The following is a 20875-nucleotide window of genomic DNA, read 5'->3' as shown; positions in this document are numbered from 1 at the left end:
ATAGTTTCTTTCGTTGTGGCACTTTGTGGCACTTCTGAATACTGTGAATTCCCCCTCACCCCCAGTTGCTTCTAAGAACAAAATGTTTTGCTCAGAGCAGTTTTACTGAATTGTTCAGATGGGGCCACACTGAAAAACATGTCATTTGTGTTGACCAAAAGTCGTGAGAGTTTAGGGTCCAGTAATGGTGATGAGTATCCTGACCAAAATCCTACTGAGATCTGTACGCAGCTTCCATCATTAAGTGAGAATTGTTATCAGTGTGGCAGTTTGTGATAAGAAGCAAATCTGCAGGGTAGCTTTCAGTGTAACGATCTACGTACCTTTCCAAGTTTAACCACGGTGTTTACAACATGCGTTTGCCAAGTTTCGAATTCTTTTTAACTGAAATAGCAGACAGAAGACAGCACAATGTTACAGGTCGTTTTCCTTTCTGTCAAAGAATAAGCTATTGCAGCGCAAGCACATCGTGTGGAGCTGTAACTGCCTGGGTCATGGCTGGGACTTGGGGGGTGGGGGGTTTCAGTGCAGGAGAAAGGGAGCAGAATATTTTATTGCTTTAACTTGAGTCTAAAGAAGCGGCAATCTACCAAGAACTGCTCTACTCACACTTGTTAAGAAGTACAGGCTTGAGGTGTAGGTTGAACTAGCTCAAAGCACTCAGCTATGATACCTACATTGCAGCGCAGGTGAGATACAGGCCAGGTGGTGCTGTTGCTTTCCTTTCCTACAGACACAGCAGTTAATGTGGAGCCCTGGTTCAGAAAGCTGGTTTTTGGAGGAGCTGAGCATTTCCCCGAGATGGGTGTGAACTTGGGTTCTCTGAACACATTACTGGTGTCTCATGGTGGATGGCAGTTCTCTCTTACAGTGGTTTTACTATGAAGTGCAATATGAGAAGAGGCCCCTAGTAATCATTAGCAATCACTGCTGCATCTCTGTTAGGAGAGGTGTTAAGCACCACTGTTTTTTGATGCCTGGACTAGAAAGGTTTATCTGTCTCTCTGCTTTTTACCTTTGTTGAGATGGGTTACTGTTCCTCAGGAACTTGCTGAAGGTTTGCTAGCACAAGTGGACCTGTAGGTCACATCTTGTTTACTAGATCCCTCAGCTATTCAGCCAGAAGGTTTGGCACCAGTTATCTGTGGAAGCAGGATATTTCTTTGGTCAGCATTTGGATACAGAATGGAAACCACGAGGGTCACTGAGTAGTGCTGCTCAGCACACTATAATTCTACAACACAAGCCCATACATATATGTGAACTCTCCGTAGCGGCAGCCAAAGGTACACACGTTGCATTTACTCCTGAAAGTCTCCCTAGTTTAAGTGCCTAGTCTCTTGTTACCCTCGGTGATTCGTTTACCCACACGCACAGCACACCAACTGTTTCTTCAACGCTCTTCAAAAATCTCAGCGTCCCTCGCTCTGCTGAGATAGATCATGAAGCCAGTTTAGGTGAAGCTAAGCCGCTACACGAAGGTCCGTTGGAGCACACCTCCTCAGAGTGCTTGTTTCTTCTGAGCAGTGTGTGTTTCTGTGAAAACAGCTATGAACTTTCTGCTTGTGTTACCTATTTATTGTGGTGCAATGTATTAAGAACTGTAATGCCGCTTGCCAGGGGGTGCTCCATCCTTCTGCGTCCAAACATAGATTGTGTCTGCTGCTGAGAAGCTGTTCTTGCAGGATAAAAGTGGCTGTTGGACAAATGGAAGTGGGAATGGAGCATCTCAAACCCCATGGGGGTGGCTTGCTTTTGCCTGCTCACATGCTGCCTCTTCTGAACTTCATCTTCCAGTCCTGGAAGAACAAACGGAATACTTTGTCTAGAGGCCTTCAGTGAAGGCTGACCCTTGTGGAAGATGCTATGATTACATGATTGACGAAAGAGCTAAGGCTTTCTGTACATAAGCTGAGCAAGGAACTCTGAGCCCAGTGCCTGCTCTTTGGCCACCTGGACATCAGCAAGCAGCGTCGGGATCCTTGAAAAGGAGATACTGCGAGGCTGTTGTATTAAGAGCAAGAATGACACCCACAGATGATATGGGGGTGACAAACTGCATTTGGAACACCTCTGCAGGCACAGATGACCTTTGGACAGCAGCTTTTCTGCTCTGGAAATCCTTTGGTTGTCTGTCCACAACAGCTGGAATTTTCCTTGCTCCTTTGAAACCAAGGGAGACCCTGCTTGTGACTGCACGGTGGGGTCCGGCCAGCAGAGCAGCCAGCTCCCATGAGCTGGGTTCCACATCCCAACAGCTTGTTTTCTGCACCTTATTGCGATCCTGTTGGGATGGCAGCCCTGCTCCCCTGTGCCATTTGACCCCGTGCCTGCCACGCCGAGCTCAGCAATGGTCTCCAGGGTCTCAGACTCCTGGAAGACGTTTCCACCTCAAGGTTAGGCTGAGGAGATGCATGAAGAAGGCAGGAACACGTACCTCTGGTGAAGGTAAATACTTGCCGTTCTAGAAAGAGTGATATCCTGCTGGTGATACCCTCTCCCTGCAGCCCGTTCTTCCCTTCTTGTTCAGAAGAACTCTGTCTCCATGTGTGCCCACGCAGTCGCTGCAGGAACAAGCAGGAGCGCTGGCTGAACAACATCTGTGTGTTTGCACTATTTAAAAAATAGTATCACAAAATTGATGGCCTGGTTTTGTGTCCAGTGCATAATGAATTTAATTAAATTGAGCACGTTCTATGATAATATAGGTTTATTTTTTCATTTGTACTGCATTTTTGGGGAAAAACCTTTAAGTAAAAGCCCATTATTACTTACACAGCGTGAGATCTTCCTGTGCGTCTGCCTTTCCACGGAGGGAGAGGCCTCCCATCACTCTTTGGATGCGCCTGCCTTGCAGCTGGGAGGGGAGGCTGCAGCACAAACCTGTGTGTTTGCAAAAGGGAACAGGATTGGCAGCAGGGGAGCAGCTTAAGCTTCATCTCCTGAGCCAGCTTGAAAAAGTCCTTGCTCTGTTTTTTATCTTTTTTTTTTTTTTTTAAAGCTGGTTCCCCATCCCATCTCTAACCACCTGCAGCCACTCCACATTCCCAGGAGAGGCAACCACTGCACCCTTTGCTTGTAGTAGTGCCAGGAGGTCACTTAGACCTTCTCCAACTGTTTTAATGCTGTGTGCTCTGTTTGTGGGATGGAAGAGCTGTGAAAGCAGCATGTACCCTCTGCACCTCAGCGCTGGAGCTCCCCAATAAGCAGCTCACTAGAGGGCACCCGCTAGCTGTGTGTGCATGGAGCTGGATGCAGGCAGCTTCCCCTCCTTCCATCCAGCCTGTCCCTACTAAACCTTTAAGTCTGGCATAAACAGGTTGCTCTGATGGACACGAGTCCCATCCCTGGCGTTTGGCTTTCTTTATTTGCCTCTTAGTTTACGGTGCTGGTTAGGGACTAGCAGGCTGCAGGTAATGGGAGGAAGATGGATGAGTTCTCTCTGCTCTCCTGTTATAAACTGGCCCCCCACACGCCTGGCAGTGATTTATCACTAGTTGCTTGCCAAGGAGGAGATGCTGCTTGATAATCAGGAGCATCCTGAGTGCTTTGTAGGAAACAATAAAACTCCACCTGTGGAGTCAGAACAGGAGAAGCAGAGCCAGTTCCCCCGACATGGAGATACCTGCTGGCAGAGGGCAGGGTTGGTTGCACTTCAGATCCTGCTATAGGCTTGTTCCCTGCCTGCATTTCTGGGAGCAGCTGGGGGTAGAGCTGGTGTCCAAGATCACCAGCAGCCTTTTCCATTCTGTCCTGCAGCTGCTACAAGAGCAGCAATCAGACTTGCCGGTAACGTCTGCCAATCTTCAAGCCTCCAGGGAAGGTTCTGGCTCTGCCCCTGCACTCCTTAGCCTGGGTAACCTTTCCTTGCACCCTGCCAAGAAAACCATCCTGTCCTGGTGTGCTCCAAAGCAACAAAGCAGAGCACCTGCGCCCAGGTGAAGGTGAACAGCAGTTCACCTTCCTCACAGGTCCAACCACAATGTGTTTCTGTGCAGAAGAATCATAGAATAACCAGGTTGGAAGAGATCCACTGGATCATCGAGTTCAACCATTCCTATCTCCATCCAGACATAGACAAAGTCTGCATGAATCAAATTTCCAGATCTGACAAACTGTGTCTTAAACCCTTCCTGTGGTCAAGAAATACTGCTCTGTATCATGGAAACTAAAGGATCCCTTTTTTTTTTTTACAGCAGCCTGTCCAGTAACTAGGGCTCAGCATCCCAACCCTGCCCAGCTTCTCCCCTCCACCTTGTTGTGTTTCTTTTTTTCTCTCTTTGTAGGAAAGTGATTGTTTTGGGGCAGCATTTGTGGCATTCCCAAATTCCTTTAAGCAGGTCTGTGCAGGAGCACCCTCTAAAAGCTATTTTATATATATGAGCAAGCAGGGTTACCTCTGCTTCAGGGTAACAGAGAGCAGAATCCAGCCCACTGAAAATAAACAGTCTGGCTTCACCCAAACCTTCCCCGGAATTGCCAGTGACCCAGATGTCGACATGGGAAGAAATAAAAGCTCCCTGATAACTGAATCTTCAGGATGTGAGCCCTGAAGGTCTTTTTGGGGTCTCCAGCTGGAGCTCACTGAAACCAGGTTGTGGTGAGGAGGGAGGCGATGCGAAACCTCACAGGCAGAGCAGGCTCGGCACCGCAGGTGTGAGCTGCCGAAGCCCAAAAAACAGGGTGCTTTTAAGAAAAAACGCAGCTTTTTCTTTTATAGCGGCTAAAGCCTTTGTAGCTCCATTTAATGAGACGGTGGTGCTTTACCTCAGAGCAGAGCCCCGATGCCACCGAGCCCTTGCACAGCACCACAGACGCCCTGCACTGCAGCATCCTCTCATTTAGCCACCCGTAAATCAGGAAGGATTATTTACCGGGTTGATTTAGCGGGATGCTTTAAATGGCATGTAAATGCTTGCATATTGCTTTGAGCATGGGAACAGCTTTACAAGCGCTCGCTATTGTTATTTTTGCTTTGGAAACCGTGTTCTCCTTAAAATCAATACCATGAAAAAGAATGCCTGAGCAAGCTGGTTAACACACGCCTATTATTGCCATTAGCAGAGTGGATTCTCACCCACGCTGGCACAACCCTTCGAGCTCTGGGTGTTTTTCTTTGGTGTAAAGCATCACTTGCTTCATCCTGTGCAAGCACCTTGACCCTTGCTTGTGAAACCGTGTTTTCTGCTCATACCTAGAAATGCAGCATAAAAAATGCACCATAAAAACCCCCAAACAGTAGAATGCACGGAGAATTGGAGAATGATTTGGGTTCAAAGGGACCTCAAAGCTCATCCAGTTCACAGGTGCTCTCCTGGTGCTCCCCACAAGCTGTGCTCAGCTGCCTAGAGGAAGCAGTTTATTCCTGCCTTTGCTGGAAGGGGATCTTTTATTTATCCCCTTGATGACTTTATCTGGATTTAATGTTCTATAGCTGCTGCTTTTATCTGTCATCTCCCCCTTTCCCCGTAACCTTGTTTGTGTAATTGCTGTGCCCAAACTAAATATTTACTGTTTTCTCTCTACTGGTGAGCCTCCCAGTTCCCTTCCAATTAAAGATTTACTAGATGGGCATCAGCGCTTCTGCAAGACCAACAAACCAGCCCCCCTCGTTAGGTTTTTAAGTGCTTCGTTATCATAGTTCAGCAGAGCACACCATAAATTAGATCTAAAACACATCAGCACGCATGCACTCACCTCGCAGCTTCATCCCTGCAAGGCTGAGTGTGGAAGCAGCAGGGTTTGAGGAGCAGGATGGGCAAACAGGCAAAAGAGGCAGAAACGGCACTTTCTCATCGCTCTGCTGCAATATTTATAATTAACCAACTTTTTAGATCAATATTTTATTGGGAAGGTTGCTGGGGTAATTCACACTTTGAGCATCTTCCCTCCGTGTGAGCGAAGCCTGGGCTATTAGGAATAATGAACTTTTTGCTCGTTACCTTTAGCGAGCTAATAAATCTTTAATGCTAGCTGGAAATTTAATAATCAACATCCAGTCTGTGACCTCAAAACTTTCGGAAAATGGAAGGGAAGCGGATGGGGTCAAGATCTCATCTCAATCTCCCCTCTTGTAGCTGAAAATCGTGCCCCCTCATCCCATCCCTGCCCTCCGTGATCCAGAGCCCCTTCCCAGCTTTCCTGGAGCCCCTTTCAGTACTGGAAGCTGCTCTAAGGTCTCCCCAGAGCCTTTTCTCCAGGCTGAAGAGCCCTAACTCTCTCACCCTGTCCTTGTACCAGATGCTCCAGTCCTTGCATCACCTTTATCTCCTCTGGACTTGCTCCAACAGATCCATGTCGAGAAACACCATCAGCTCCTGGCTCTTCCTCAGCTGCTGGGCACCAGCACACTGCTTGCTGCAGTTTATTTCCAGGCAGGACAGAAAACACTTTTACCCCCCACCTCCCTGGGCTTTTCGGGGAGAGCCCAGGGCTCAGCATCACCAGCCTCCCTGCCAAAAGCAGCCGTTTCCCCCACCGTGTCAGCAGCCGGGCGGCTGTCGGGGACCTGCATTATTTATCTGCTCAGCAACATTTACTGGGATCTAGTGTTTAATAACTGTCACTCCGCTATATCTTTTCTTAATCCCTTCAGATCTGTTGCTGTGGCAATTTTAAATATTTATCAACATAGTTTGTGTGTTCACTGTTAAGGTTGCAATTTTCTTGTAATTAAAGATTTACAAGACACCGCTCAAGATTTAGAAAGGATTGGCAAAGATCAAAGCTGTTTGCTCTTCACACTAGAAATCACCGGCTCTCCAGAGGTTTTCTGCACGACCCTGATACACGGGTGATGGTGCAGACGTCCGCTTTATATTGGTTATTTTTGCCTTTAACACTTTTCATAGAATCATGGAATGGTTTAGGTGGGAAGGAACTTCAAAGCCCATCCAGTTCCAGCTCCCCCATGGGCAGGGACACCTCCCACTGGATCAGGGGCTCCAAGCCCCATCCAACCTGGCCTTGAACCCCTCCAGGGATGGGGCAGCCACCACTGCTCTGGGCAACCAGGGCTTCCCCACCCTCACAGGAAAACATTTCATCCTAAGATCTCATACAGGAGGTTCTCCAGCCCTCAGATCCTCTCCGTGTCCTCCTCTGGAGTCTCTCCAACAGCTCCAAGTCCTTCCTGTGCTGAGGACTCCAGAGCTGGATGCAGAGCTCCAGGCAAGTACTGACTTTTCGCTCTGGTTTGTTATTCCCTATTAATACTCGCTCCCCAGCAGCACAAACCCTACCTGCCTTGCCCTCCCTCCCAGCCACGTGCAAATCCAAAGCATTTTCTTTCCCTTCCTCCACCTAATTAAGTTTTGATGAGGTTCCAGGAAAACTCAGGAGGAGTGAAGGTACCAGGAGGTCTAGGAGCAGACCAGAGGATGGGAGCAGAGTGTCCTGGGGTGACCACCACGTCCTATCCCCTCGCTTGCTGTGGGATCAGACCACAAACACCTGAGCACACAGTATTTTCTTAATCAATTATCTAAGCTGCCTGGCACAGGGAGCATGAGCAGACCTGGTGGCCAGCAGCAAACACTCATCTCTCACCAGGATCTGCATCATCCGTGGCCTGTTGGTACCACTGACATCTCCTGTGATGCTGCTGCTCATCCCCAAGTCCTTGCTCCTCTGCTCCGTGGGGTAAATTCAAGCTGCAGGCTCTTCCATCATCCCCACGAGGATAACTTGGCCATTGGGAGAGGAACCAGGTAGGGAGATGAGCTTCTCAAACACTGCTACCCAGCAGAAAGCACAGGCAGGAGCTGCTAGCAGCCAGCCTGGGCTACAAAAGCAGGCAGAGCAGCTCACTGCAAAGCAGCTCCTGGAAGGGTCAGTGCTTTTCTAGCCTCTGACAGCTCCAAACTGACCTCATGTGACACCCCCTGCCCTGCTGCTTTCCATCAGCCTGATTTTAGCCTCAACTGCTCACTCGAACACAGCTGAATCCATTTATCCGGGCTGCTCGAGCAGCTTACAGAGGCCGTTTTGGCTCTGAGAGGCTGGAAAAGGCACTGGGAAATAAATAAGCTGCATTTTTCCTCCACGATTCCTGCCTTTGCCTCTTCTTCCTTTCTTTAGTGACTTCTGGATGTAAAGGCCAAAGAAGGTCTTGTCTCCTGGCCCCAGCATGAGCCTGGAATGGGAAAAGGGACTGAAAACCATGAGCGACTGAGGGGTTCTGTGCCTCAGTTTCCCCACCCGTAGGTCAGTGATGAAGGAGGGAAGGGGAGAAGTGATGAAGCATTTGGAAGGAGAACTGCTTGCCGTGGAGATTGATAGGTCGACTTTCCTAAAGGTTTTGAAAGCTACACCTGCTTCATCCTAATGGCATCATGCATATGGATAACACGGCTGACATTTCCCAGGGAGGTCGAGGCTTTTAATTTCAATCATTCTTGAGGAAGTGCTGGAGGGAGGAGGAGAGAGGCTTTGATTCTCTAACGAACTAATAAATATGTGTCTGTCACGCTCCTCCCAGACCCTGAAAGCCTTTGGTGCGGGCGAGGAGACTGGCAGGCAGGTAGTGCTGGTGATGGGTGCCGAGAACGGAGCATCCCTGCCACAGGGCTCTGCGAAAGAAGGACACAAGGATGGAGCCACTCCAAAAATCAGTTTTATTGGGTGCATAAAACAGAGCCTGGCACGCAATGTTCTGGGTTGGCTTGGTTGCTGAGAGAAGCTTGGTTGTGTATGAGATCCATGATGCTGCTTGCACTGAGGAGGAGGGTAGAGGGCAAAAGAAGCAGAAATGAGGAGTTTTACTGCTATCCTTAAAGTGAAGTAATGAAAAAAAACTAAAAAAGAGAGAATTTAGACATATTAAGCAGCTCAGAAAGAATGATTTATGGGAGAGAAACCAGTGCCCATTTGTCCTGATGGGACAGGCCAGAGGAGAAGCATTTCCCAGGTGGATGGAGGGGAAGGACCGGGAGGTGGCGGAGGACACCCCTGTATCCTCCTTCCCCCACATCGGTCCCCCCAGCGCCCCTGGGCTTGGCTGGCAGCAGCCAGGAGGGGTGTCAGGTGCTGGCGACAGCCTCTTGGGCTTGAAAAATTTGGGAGAGCATCTGTTTGAGAGCTGCCTCCCTGCGTGGTGCTTGGAAATGGAGCTACCGCTAAAACTGCTTCGGTGGTTAATTACTCCTGCTACTTAAAAAAAAAAAAGCATCTTGTTTCTAATTTGAGTTGTCCTGTTCCAGGACAAGCTGGAAGTCCAAGTCCCGAGCCCTGTAAAACTCTGCAGCCGCTATAATTCACCCACTGAGGTTCGGTTTTGCTCAGTGCCTCCTGATGAGGAGCACGAGCATCACACCCCTGCGTGGGGATCTTGGTGCTGTGGGGTTGGGCAGCAGCTGGGGCTGCTCTGCGAGCAAACTGTGCTGGAAACTGCGAGATGCAAAGCGTGAAACACGCTGCGGGGTTGGTGTGAGATGCTTGGATCTCCTCCAGCTTTAATTCCTTGGATGCGCCCCATTTTGACTTCTGCAGGAGGAAGGGGCTCCATGCAGAAGGGACCTTGTCCCGCTGGATGACATGGGATGATGCTGATGAAGGTCTGCCTGCAGCTGCTTCAGCTCCATGTGCCCCATCCAGGCTTGGTTTTGGGGGACAGAGAATGGTTTATGGAGCATTTCCTCCAGCACGGTGCCTGGGAAAAGCTGGTCGGTGATTTAATAATAAAGAACAAACAGCAATAAATAGTATATGAAGCATCTATGGTGCTCTTGGCTGAAACCAAGGAGGGAGGGAGTGGTTAGGAGCAGTTTATAGCAAAGCTCTGGTTTTGGGGCAGAAAGGAGTGATTTTTGCCACCCCGTTCCATGCTGGAGCATCCACCCTGGGCCACGGGGAGTGGGGGGACCCACTGGGAAACAAGTCCTGCAGCTGCGGGTGCCTCTCTGAATGCAACGCACAGAGCTCCTCGGATCGCTGTGGTTTCAAAGGAAATCAAATTAATTGCGTGTACCTTGCATTTTAATCTCTGGTTTGCAGGCATCGCTTTTAGATGAGAGCAGACAATTCAGACGGCGGCTGAACCTTCACCTCCCATCCCAGCGTGGCGGCAGCAGCCACGATAACCGTGATCAAAGAGGATTTTTTCTCTACACCTACAAAATTACAGCCTTCAAGGGGCTCGGCCCTCGCTTTGTTTGGGAGGTGGGAATGTTTTTGCAGGGACTGCGATGGCAGAGGGGGTGGGAGATACCGGCGCTGCCTGGAGCTCAGCCCGTGCATCACGAGGACGAGCAGGATTAAATCAGGGACGTGTTTACACAGGGGAAATTGCTCCGCAGCTATTTCTACATGTTCCAGCACCAATTTAGCTAAACCACAGGGAATATATTTTGCATTGAAGTTTCCCTGCTGTACAAAAGGCCAAGGAGAAAGGCAGGTTTAGGTCCTGAGTCTGCAAACACTGATTCTTGCACACCTGAGCGGAGCTGGGGCTGCGCAGCTGAATATTTAAAGCAGATCATGACTCTAATTCAGCAAAGTATTTAAGCCTGCACTTAACTTTCAGCATGTGCTTAGGGCCTCTGGAGATGTCGCTGGGTCCTCAACACATGCTGAACGGCTCTGGCGAGTGGCGATGCCGCGCTCAACGGGGACCAGGGAGAGTCATTCCCCTCCGAAATAATTACCCGGCAAAGGCGCAGAAGCCGTTTTGCGTGCTTGGCTGAGTGGAGCTTATCCAGCGGGGAACCATCTCGCCTTGGCTGGAAGATGAATGAGAAGTTCAAACAGCTTTTTACTGTCTCAAGGTTTTCTGGTCCCTTCAAAGCGAGCAGCGCTAGCGCTGGCACGACTGGCTTGGAGACGTCACCTCCTGGGTACCTGCACCCCATCAGCTCCCCGAGGCTGGGTGCGATGTTTCTTCTTGGTCTTTCCCGTGGAAGGACCCCCAAGCGAGGTGCTGGATGCAGCCGTGACCACACCACGGGCTGCACCGGGGTCTCTTAGGGCCACGAGTGTGTTGGGAAAGGCACATCTTGTCAAGGATTGCAGTTAAATCAAAGCCCTCGGCTCTAACAAGGATGGCTTGCTGCTGCTAACCAGGGCTGGGAACATCAGCTGGTGCCTGTTGAGCAGGAGGAGAAGGGCTCCTCCAAGCCTCATGGGTTTGGGTTCACTGCATCCCATGGTTTGGCACAATCAGGCGACGGGTGCTGCCCTCCACTTGTGAGTTTAATTGCTTATTGAATCGTTAAGGTTGGAGAAGACCTCTACGCTCTTCCAGTCCAACCATCAGCCCAACCCCACCGTGCTGACTAAACCTAAGTGCCACCTCTACATGGTTTTTGAGCCTCTACGGGGATGGAGGCTCCTCCACTGCCCTTCACCATGCTTTCACGAAAGAAATTGTTCCTAATACCCAATCTAAACCTCCCCTGGTGCAACCTGAGGCAATTCTATCTTCTTAGCAGAGAAAGAAGCATCAACAGCCCAGGAGAGTGGGTTTGCATGGCCCTAGGGTGCATGCAGGGTCTGTCCTGCAGAGCCCCCAAGCCCTCCTGAGATTGAAGCGGGGGGTTCCTACCACGAAGCCCTCCAGCTGCACACCACCATACAAAGCATTTCCTTTTATTTTCCCCCTGCTGCTCCTTTTTCCTCACACAAAACCAGAAAAGCAAGAACTTCCTTCCCCTCTCCCCCCAGTCTCTTTTCTTGCTATTTTTTCCTATTATGTAACATTAGCCACAGAAGTTTACAGAAGAGCTTTGAGATGACGCTTGCTGGATCCAATCAGCTCTGGCAGAAGCTGGCTGGCCCCACGGGGATGCCAATTTAGAGATGTGGCACCATTGTCCTTGCTGGTTCTTTCACCTAAATCCCCTCCTTTCCCCTCTCTTTCCCTCTGGTCGACAGCAGCGAGCGAACAACAGGGCAGCGGGAAGGTGTGGTTGTGGTGGATTATCAGAGCGCTCAAAAAAAAACAAAACCCAAAAGAAACAAAAATAGAACATATATCCCAAAGGGAAAGGATTTTTTATGTATTTCCAAACCAGATACTTGTTCAGAGAAGGAGCTGACGCCGCTGGGGGGTCTCACCGTGCCGGGGGATGTGGGGAAGGGGATGATCTGCCGATCAGTTGTATGGCTCTTGGACCGCTCGGGGCATTGTCCCCCTCGGGCTCGGGCCCCTCGGAGCCCTCCCAGTGGGTGCTTTCAGGAGCCACGCGCAGATCCAGACCCTACAGATGGATCCAGACCCTGCCAGGACCACAAAGAGGCTCTGCAAGCCCCGTGGTCAGCTCCGCTCCTCTCCGGCTCTTGCTCCAGTCCATGAAATTCCTTGTTGGTGATGTTCAGTTTTGTCGTTTCGTTGAGTTTGGTTTTTTTTTTTGGTAAAAAATAGTTTCTCCCTTCCCACCCCAAGCCACCCCAGCCCCAGATCACCCCCTTCAGCAGTCCAGCGGGGCCGCTTGCACCTCCACCGCCAGGAGCTGCCCCTTTCGCTGCCCCCGAGCCCAGGGCTGGGCGAGCGGAGGATAGACCACGCGCACGGCCGTGGCACCTCGGAGCAGCTCCCTGGCCCTCGTGGGCTCTGCCCCGACGCCGTAGCGAGCCACCAGGCTGGCGGCGAGCAGCAGGAGGCAGAGGACCAGCACGGTCAGGAGGCTCTGCCCGCCCTCCAGGAGCCAGTAGCGGTGGGCAGCCTCTTTAGTCCTGGCGTTGACGCAAGCCACCTTGGCCTGCAAGTCTACAAAGGCCACGTGGAGGCAAGCCCAGTACTCCGTGTCCTGGTGGAGCCGGGTGATGTTGTACGTGTGGGTCCCCATGGGGAGCCGGGCCACGTTGGTCACGTCCAAGTTGGAGCTAAGCAAGAAGCTGGACCACGTCAGGTTGGAGGAGACGGTGTTGAGATGCGGCTTCCAGGCCACCAAGATGTGGTAGGCTTGGACATCTGCCACCACCAGCTCTAGGCTGTCCTCGCTGAGCGGGAAGGAGTGGTTGACCATCACGCTGATGCTCTTGGTGTCTGCCCCGAGGAGGTTGTGAGCCACGCAGGTGTACAGCCCGGCCTCCCGCGCCGAGATCCCATGGATTTCCAGCGTCCCTTCGGGGTGCACCTTGTATCGCTCGTCTTCCGCGTAGGGGATCAGCTTCACCCCTGAAGGGGTGACCCAGTAGATCTCTGGATCCGGCTCTGCCAGAGCACGGCAATGCAAGGAGATGTTGTCACCATCCGCCACCTCTAAGCGGGAGGGGAAGCTCTTGGTGGAGATGAGAGGCAGGCACCGATCCGTCATCTCCCGGAAGGGGACGTCGCGAATGTGCCTCCTCTTGAGGTCGGGGGGCTCGGCGCAGAGCGTGGACTGGGGCTCAATGAAGCGGATGTGGTTCTCCGTGCTGTTGACCCAGCGGATGATGCAGTCGCAGCGGATGGGGTTGCTGTGGATGCTGATCTCCTGCAGGTTGGGGAGGGACTCGACCGTCTGCTTATGCAAGGCACTTAGGGCGTTGTTGTTGAGCATGAGGGTCTCCAGCTGGGGAAGGTGGTGGAAGGCGTTGGGGTGGATGAAGGACAGCTTGGGGTTGTTGGTCACGTCTAGTTTCGTCAACTCGGGGAGGTTGATCAAGGCAAACTGGTCGATGGACACCAGCTCCTCCATGTTGTTGAGCCCCAGCTCCTTGAGGTGCAGCATGTTGGTGAAGTCGCTTTGCCGGACCCTCTGCAACGGGTTTTTGTTCAGATCCAGGAACTTGAGGCCAGGAACCTGCTGCAGCGCCCGCTTGGGGACGTTCATGAGTTTGTTGTCGTAGAAGGAGAGGCTCTCCAGGCTCCGCAGCCCTTCCAGCGCGTAATCGGAGATCTCCCTCAAGTTCATCCCAGCCAAAACCAAACTCCGCAGGTTTGACAGGGGCCTGAAGTTCATATCCAAGATCGCATCCACCCTGTTGCCTCCGATCATGAGGATCTCCAGGCTGGGGAGCATCTGGAACCAGCGGCTATCGACCGTCCTCAGCAGGTTGGAGTTGAGATGGAGGCGCAGGAGGCTGCTGAGGCCAGAGAAGGCGCGGGGAGCGATTCTGCGGAGCTGGTTGTGGTTCAAGTAGAGTTCCTGCAGGTTGCCCAGCCCGGGGAAACTGCCGTCGGGCAGCTCAGAAAGCTGGTTCTCCTCCAGGTGCAGGCTGAGCAGCTGGGGCATGCTCTTCAGCCCAAAGTCCCAGACATCAGAGAAGCTGTTCTGCGACAGGTCCAGCTCCGAGAGGTTTCTGAGATAGTCCAGCTCGCTCTGCTCCAGCCTGGCGATATTGTTGCTTTGCAAGAGAAGGGTCTGGGTCCCCTCTGGCAGGTCTTGGGGCACGGTGGAGATGAACAAGTCGTTGCAGTCCACCGTGGCAGCCTCCCGGTAGACGGAGCGAGGCGTGTACCATGGTCTGATCTGGCAGACGCACTGCAGAGGGCATTTGACCTTCCAGGGCACGATGGGGATGGCAGCGGCAGCCACCACGCAGAGCAGAAGTGAGCTGGTTTGCAAGCGTCTCATTTTTGGCTGGTGGAACCGGCTTCCTCCCAGGCAGGAAAGGCTCACGGGGCACAGCTGGAGCACGGCATGGGGTGACAAGCAGGTGGGGACAACATCTGCAGGAGAAGATGCTCCACGTGGGTCCCTAGCGCTGTGCTGCTGGCTGCCCTGCCTGGTCCCCTCAGCTGACACCACGACCAGGGCTGGTGCCTTCAGTCAGAGCTTCTTCTTTTCTTCCTCCCCAGATGATTCATTCCTGCGCTTGGCTGCATCTTCTGGCCTCCTCCTCGAGGTCATTTCTGAAAGAGGCCAGACAACAAGTTGTGTTAGAAGAGACCTCGCACGTGTGGCAAATGAGCACGTCAGAGTTCAATCTGTTTTATATCCATAGCAGCAACGGTTCCCTCCCAGCCCATGAGGTTTTGAGTGTAATTGGCTGTGGAGTCTCTGCCAGGGCCACCAGCATCTCACAGACCTTGGCTCAAGGGCTTTCCTATGAAGAGACCTGCAGATGCCGGAAGGTGAAACTCTCCAAGGGGGTCACTTTTCTCTAGGCTTTCAGAATGCTGTTTTCTGCTCATTTTCATCCCCAGCACCAACCACCCCCACTCAGGAACCTCCAGCAGAAGCTCTGCAGCAACACATGGACCTCAGGCTCCAAGCTCAACTCACTTTGCAATGGGACAGATTGTCCCAGACCCATCTCACCCCTAGATGAGAGGAAAGTTGCTCCTAGGGGGAGGTAGAAGCCCTTTAACCCTGTCCGTGACCCTCTTGCCTTGCCCCATTTCCAGGGAAGAGTAGCCAGTGTTCCTCGATGGAGCGTTGGGTGAGGGGCTGGGGTGGGCATGAGCCCCCCTGCACCTCCCAGCCCCTCCCCTGGTCTGGCTGCGGGTTTTGGAGGAGCCAGAGCCTCCAAACCCCACCTTTGATTTTGTGGTTTGCTACAGCTCTCCTAACCCGTGCTGACACAAATCAAACCAAGCCCCAAAGCTTCTCCCTGTCTTAAAAGACTCTCACGCAGCGGGGAAAAAAAACATTAAAAAAGCAGCCGGAGTTAGAAAAGAAAGTTTCTCTTCCAGCAGCTCTGTTTTATCACCCCCTTGTTCTCCCTCTAAAGGGCTTCCAATGAAAGTTTATTCAGCGTCGACTCAGCCAAGCCTTGCTCCAGAATTGATCCCATCCCGTGCTCTTCCCTTCTTGCCTGCTGCGAGGGCATCGGCTTTTAAACCATCTCCCGGAGAAACAGCATTAAAGGAGAGGAAGGCTGTATTGATTTCTGCATCCTTCTGATGGACCCTCATCTTTCTTTTTAAGTGCACTGGCATTTCTGCGACTGTAAATCTCTCTGGCCATTAAAATATTACAGAATCTTTTCTCCTTAAAAAAATAATACAGAGGAATGGGGGTTGGATTGGTTCCTTAAGGCTGTGAAGAAGAGCCTAGAAAAAACACCTCCATTTTCATAGAATCAGAAAAGAGTTTGGGTTGGAAGGGACCTTGAAGTCCATCCAGTCCCACCCCTGCCACGGGCAGGGACACCTCCCGCTGGATCAGGGGCTCCAAGCCCCATCCAACCTCATCTTGAGCAGCTCCAGGGATGGGGCAGCCACCACTTCTTGGGGAAACCTGTTCCAGTGCCTCCTCACTCTCGTAATGAAGAAATTCCTCCTTATGTCTAGTCTAAATCCGCCCCTCTCCAGTTTATCCCTATTGCCCCTCATCCTGTTTTCCCCCTCAAACAGACTCAGGGCACAGAATAAGAGAAAAAAAAAGCAGAGGAACCCGAGATTTGAGGCTAACAAATAGAGAGATCAGGCTGAAGACGCGGCTGAGGTTGTGAGGCTAAGTGGTGTCTCCCAGGGAGGCCAGATTTCATCTCCTCTCCGAGACAGACTGATTTGCTGCCTTTGCAGGCGGTGAGAAGATGCTGCCCTGGATAACTCGAGCCTCGGGAAAACCAGACTGTGAGGAAGGGAGACAACAAGGAGGAGCAGGAATGTGGGCTGCTGGAGGATCTGATGGGAACTGGGACCCCTCTGGGCTCCACCAAAGCCACAGATCCCATATTTCCCTCCAGCACCAGCAGCCCCCGGCTGCTATTTCAGGCTTTTCCTCAGTGTGGGCAGCAGCAGCACGGTGACAGTGACAGCAGGGAGCCGGGTGACGTTGCTGCTTGGAGTTTATTTTCTTCCAAAAATGTAGAACCAGCAGGATAAAACATTTGCTGCAATGCTCCAGCACACCGGGAGATGGAACATACCCCAGTTTCCCCTTTTTCCCTGCAGGACCCAAGCCCTCTGTCCTCACACCAGGGTTGTCACTTTGCTCTTCCATCATTTCACTGGTATTTACCCAACTCCTTCCTCTCCCTAAGTCATTGCTGTCACTTCTGCCTTCAAGGATGGATTTCTCCCAGGTACAAATGCCCGTCTCTCCTTACAGAATCACAGAATCACAGAATAACCAGGTTGGAAGAGACCCACCGGATCACCGATTACACATCCTATTGGATCAGGGGCTCCAAGCCCCATCCAACCTGGCCTTGAACACCACCAGGGATGGAGCAGCAATGAGAAACCTGGACCAGAACCTCTCCATCCCCACAGCAAAACATTTCTTCCCAAGGTCTCATCTCAATCTCCCCTCTTGCAGCTGAAAACCATTCCTCATCATCCTATCCCTGCCCTCCCTGATCCAGAGCCCCTGCCCAGCTTTCCTGGAGCCCTTTTCAGTCCTGGAAGCTGCTCTAAGGTCTCCCTGGAGCCTTCTCCAGGCTGAACAACCCGCACCCTCTCAGCCTGTTCTCATACAAGAGGTTCTCCAGCATCTGGATCATCTCTTGCGTGGAACTCCTCACCCACCAGTACCCCAAGTCCTCCTCCCCGGGGCTGCTCTCAGTCCATCCTCTGCCAACGAAAACTCCACACGGAGATAAAGAAGGAGGGCCAGGAGTGAAAAGGAGAAAGAAGGAGACAAAGAGGCCATCAGAGGACGGGGCTTGGAGATGAGAAGGGATGGGAAACGCAGGAGACGGGGTTTGCAGCACGTTGGAGAGGGTAGAGCGACTGCCTGAACAGGCAGCAGAAAACCAGGGAGGGGAAAAAAAAATAGGAAAGCAATGAGAATGAGAATTGATGAGGCACAGAGAAGGGAAGAGTCTTTTCATCAGCAAGTTTGCTGGATGAAGCCAGGAGATAAATCACCCAGTGGAAGGAGCCTTGGTCTCAGTGCTTGCACCGGCTGCCTCTCTCCCTCTGTCATCTGTCTAATAGCCTGGCTTCGCGAGATAAATGGTTGCAGCTGAGCCCTGGGCTCTCCTGCCCTTCCTTCTCCCTTCCCACAACCAGAAGAACCCAACGCTTCCCCCAGCACGGAGGAGACGGGCAGCTCCTCCACCTCGAGGGGGACAGTGAGGACCCCGAACACTTTCAGGGTCCCTTGGCTGGGGAAAACCAGGAAAGGGAGCGAGCTCAGCCCACGGCTCCTCTCCGCAGGCAGCAGCTCTCCAGCTGCAATGTCCCCAAGGGGTAGCATCTCTCCAGGGGCTGAGAGCTCCTGCCAAGCCCTTGTCTTTTCAGGCTGATGGCTTGAAGCAAGCAGCTCACACACATCAGCCTGCGACGTGGCCATCGCTCCCGAAGCTTCCCAGCGCTTGTCGCACTTGGGCGGCTGCTAAGCCTTCACGTCGCTGTCACCAGCCCTGCCAGCTCCCGGCGGAGGCAGATGAGAAGTGGCAGTCAGATGCTGTGGGAAAATCCTCCCCCGACTCTGTCCCCGCTGCCTTTTGCTCTTTTCGACGGCGCGATTCCAGGCTGCTGGCATCGCCCTTGGGAGAAGACGTGGTGCTGGGGAGCTGGCGGCTCGGCTGAGCGCAGGATCCAGCCTTCATCCTACTGGAAGGATGGGAATGACCTGGGCATCGTGCCCTCCAGCTTTGCTGGGTTTGCAGCCAGAGCCATGCACTCGTCCAGGCTCTCTGCACACTGAGACAGCACTGGACCAAGCTTCTCAGTCTCTCTGCACCCCCAGAAAAGGGATTTTTTTAGCACATCACCTTCCCCAGCTCTCAACCGTGGCTGCTCTGAGCTCAGGACTTTCTGTGGTGGCCCCCAGCAAAGCCTGTCCCCTCCGGCTGAGGTCACCTCTCCCCTCTTAAAACCTCTGTGTAAAAGCTTTGCTTTTGTTTGTGATAAACTAAAGCAGAATTAAATAGGATTCGGTATCAATTACTTGTAAAACTTTGAAATCGGGTGCTCTGCTGTTATCAGAAACACTCCTGTATCACATTTTTTTTTAATCCAGAAGAAGATGCTGTATTAAATCCTGCAGGGTTTTTCTGTAATGGCCAGTTTTATGAGGTTGGCTCTGCGGTCTTGCTGTTTTCAGGGCAGCCACCATCCCCTGCCCTAGAGCAGCCAGCGCATCCTTGCCCACGGCAGGCGGTTGGAATTGGATGTTCTTCAAGGTCTCTTCCAACCCAAACCATCCCATGGTTCTATATCCTCCAAACCATCATCCCTCCTGGATAAAATGTCTTTAGGATCTCCTATTTTCAGCAGTGCTGGGCGCAGCAACTGAATCCAGGTTGGGGGAAGAGAGGAGAGGGACCACGTGAGCTCCGGGATCGCGGCCGCCCAGCCCTGCCCCTGCTGCCGTCGTGATGCTGGCTGGGAGCGTGACTTATTTATGATGTGTTTATAGCGGTAAAAGCCTTAGTGCAAATGCAAACCTAGCCTTTTCCTCCCCTGGGTAGCTCACATCTTCTGGGAAGCGAGCACAAGTGATGCCAGCACAGGAGTTTTGTGGCTCCTGGACCAGCTCTGCCCATGGACCTCGTCCACTCCCACCGTGGAGCGCAGGATCAGGGCAGCCTGAGCCTAGATCCAAAAATACAGTTACAGGATGGCAAATACATCCCAAGGGATCACTAAATCCCATGCATTCTGGATTAGCCGCTTATACAACTGTGATACTAATGGTGTCTATTAGATAGCTGTTAATCTTGAATAAATGTTTTTAATGATCCACTGTTTAACATACAATAACTGACGTATTAAATCTCAGTTAAGCTGAGGGGGTCAAGTCATTATCTGGGGCTAATAGTGGTAGGGATGATGCAGAGACTTAACTCTGGATATTGGGAAAAGGAAATGAATCCTTCAAGAGCTACATGGGCTTTCAAAAGGGTTTTCTTGGTGTAGGGACCAACCAGCGCTCCTGGGCACTGCGAGGGATGGAGCCCTGGGATACGGGATGAACCTGGGCCTGAGCATCCCTATGTGCCTGGATCCCCATCCTCATGGAGCCTCAAACACGTTGCTCATGGGTTTGTAGAGGTTTTATCCATTTGCATCACCAAGGGAAGGAAATGGTAGGTGAGAACCAGCCAGGCAGCTGGAGGGATGACTCTGCAGATATCTCGACTCAAGTGATCATAGAATCATAAGATAGTTAGGGTTGGAAGGGACCTTAAAGATCATCTAGTTCCAACCCCCCTGTCAAGGGCAGGGACATCCCACTAGACCAGGCTGCTCACTATATCCCTGATACAGGGAAGGAGAACGGCAGAATGAAATACCTGATGCTTGAGCAATGAAACCTGGTCAAACAACATGATCCAACAGCCACCCAAAGCTTCACTTTGCCATGGGAAGCAACAGTTTCTCCAAGTCAACCATCCTTGGCTGCCAGGTCTCCTCGCCTCGCTCATGGCATGAATTCCAAACCCCCTCGGGCAGGTCTGGCTTTCCTTCCCAAACCTCCAACGTGCCCCAGTGGTTGCACCATCCGACACTGGCAAGATGCACAAGGTGAGAAGGAAAATATTAAGCATGGGAAGCAGAGCACTGGGGGATTCAATGTTGCTGGAAACCTTGGCAGAGCCTTGGCTGAGCTCACTTCTCCCACGTCTGGGGCTTTAATTTGCTCCTATTGCTGACGGAAAACTCCTTCGTGCAGAGACATGTGTGGAGTAAACCCCCAGTGCTGTGGGTCAGGATTTCTGGGCTCAATCCTCATCTTAGACCCACATTGGGACTGCGGCAAAACAGTTCAGACTTATCCTTTCCAAGTGCTCTATCCTTACAAACCCAGCATGCAAGGCAATGGAAAAGCAAATGCTCAATGTTCCTGGAAGCCGAATACATCCCCTCCCTCTGGCTGGGAAAAGAGGGCTGGGATGTTTCACCAACGCTATTGGGGACCTCGTATCTCCAAGCAAGCAGCTTGAAAATCCCAGAGGTGGAAAAGCAGCTGCTCTATTCAAAGTTCCCCAACACAATCCTTGGCAGGGAGTTTGCCGCCGCGTCAGAAAGCGAGCAAATAAATAAATAAAAAAAAATAAAAAAAAAAAGGAAAGACACCGAATCCCTCCCTTCCCTGTAACGTGGCAACCGCTC

The 20875-nt window shown here is 51.8% G+C and overlaps 1 protein-coding gene across 1 annotated transcript; it reads right to left on the bottom strand.

Moving 5' to 3' along the window:
- Nucleotides 1–12404: 12404 nt before the first annotated feature.
- On the bottom strand, nucleotides 12405–14608 carry LRRN2 (leucine rich repeat neuronal 2). Its single transcript, XM_069876098.1, has one exon. The coding sequence runs from the start codon at nucleotides 14493–14495 to the stop codon at nucleotides 12405–12407; it is 2091 nt and encodes a 696-aa protein (XP_069732199.1). The 5' UTR covers nucleotides 14496–14608.
- Between the last annotated feature and the right edge of the window lie 6267 nt (nucleotides 14609–20875).

This window comes from Phaenicophaeus curvirostris, chromosome 24 (assembly GCF_032191515.1).
Source record: "Phaenicophaeus curvirostris isolate KB17595 chromosome 24, BPBGC_Pcur_1.0, whole genome shotgun sequence".
In the NCBI taxonomy this organism is placed as follows: Eukaryota; Metazoa; Chordata; class Aves; order Cuculiformes; family Cuculidae; genus Phaenicophaeus; species Phaenicophaeus curvirostris.
This window is presented reverse-complemented; position numbering and strand designations above follow the sequence as displayed.

What these genes read in the sequence shown, in the direction of transcription:
- LRRN2 (XM_069876098.1), bottom strand. Translation starts at nt 14,495, where the DNA reads ATGAGACGCTTGCAAACCAGCTCACTTCTGCTCTGCGTGGTGGCTGCC.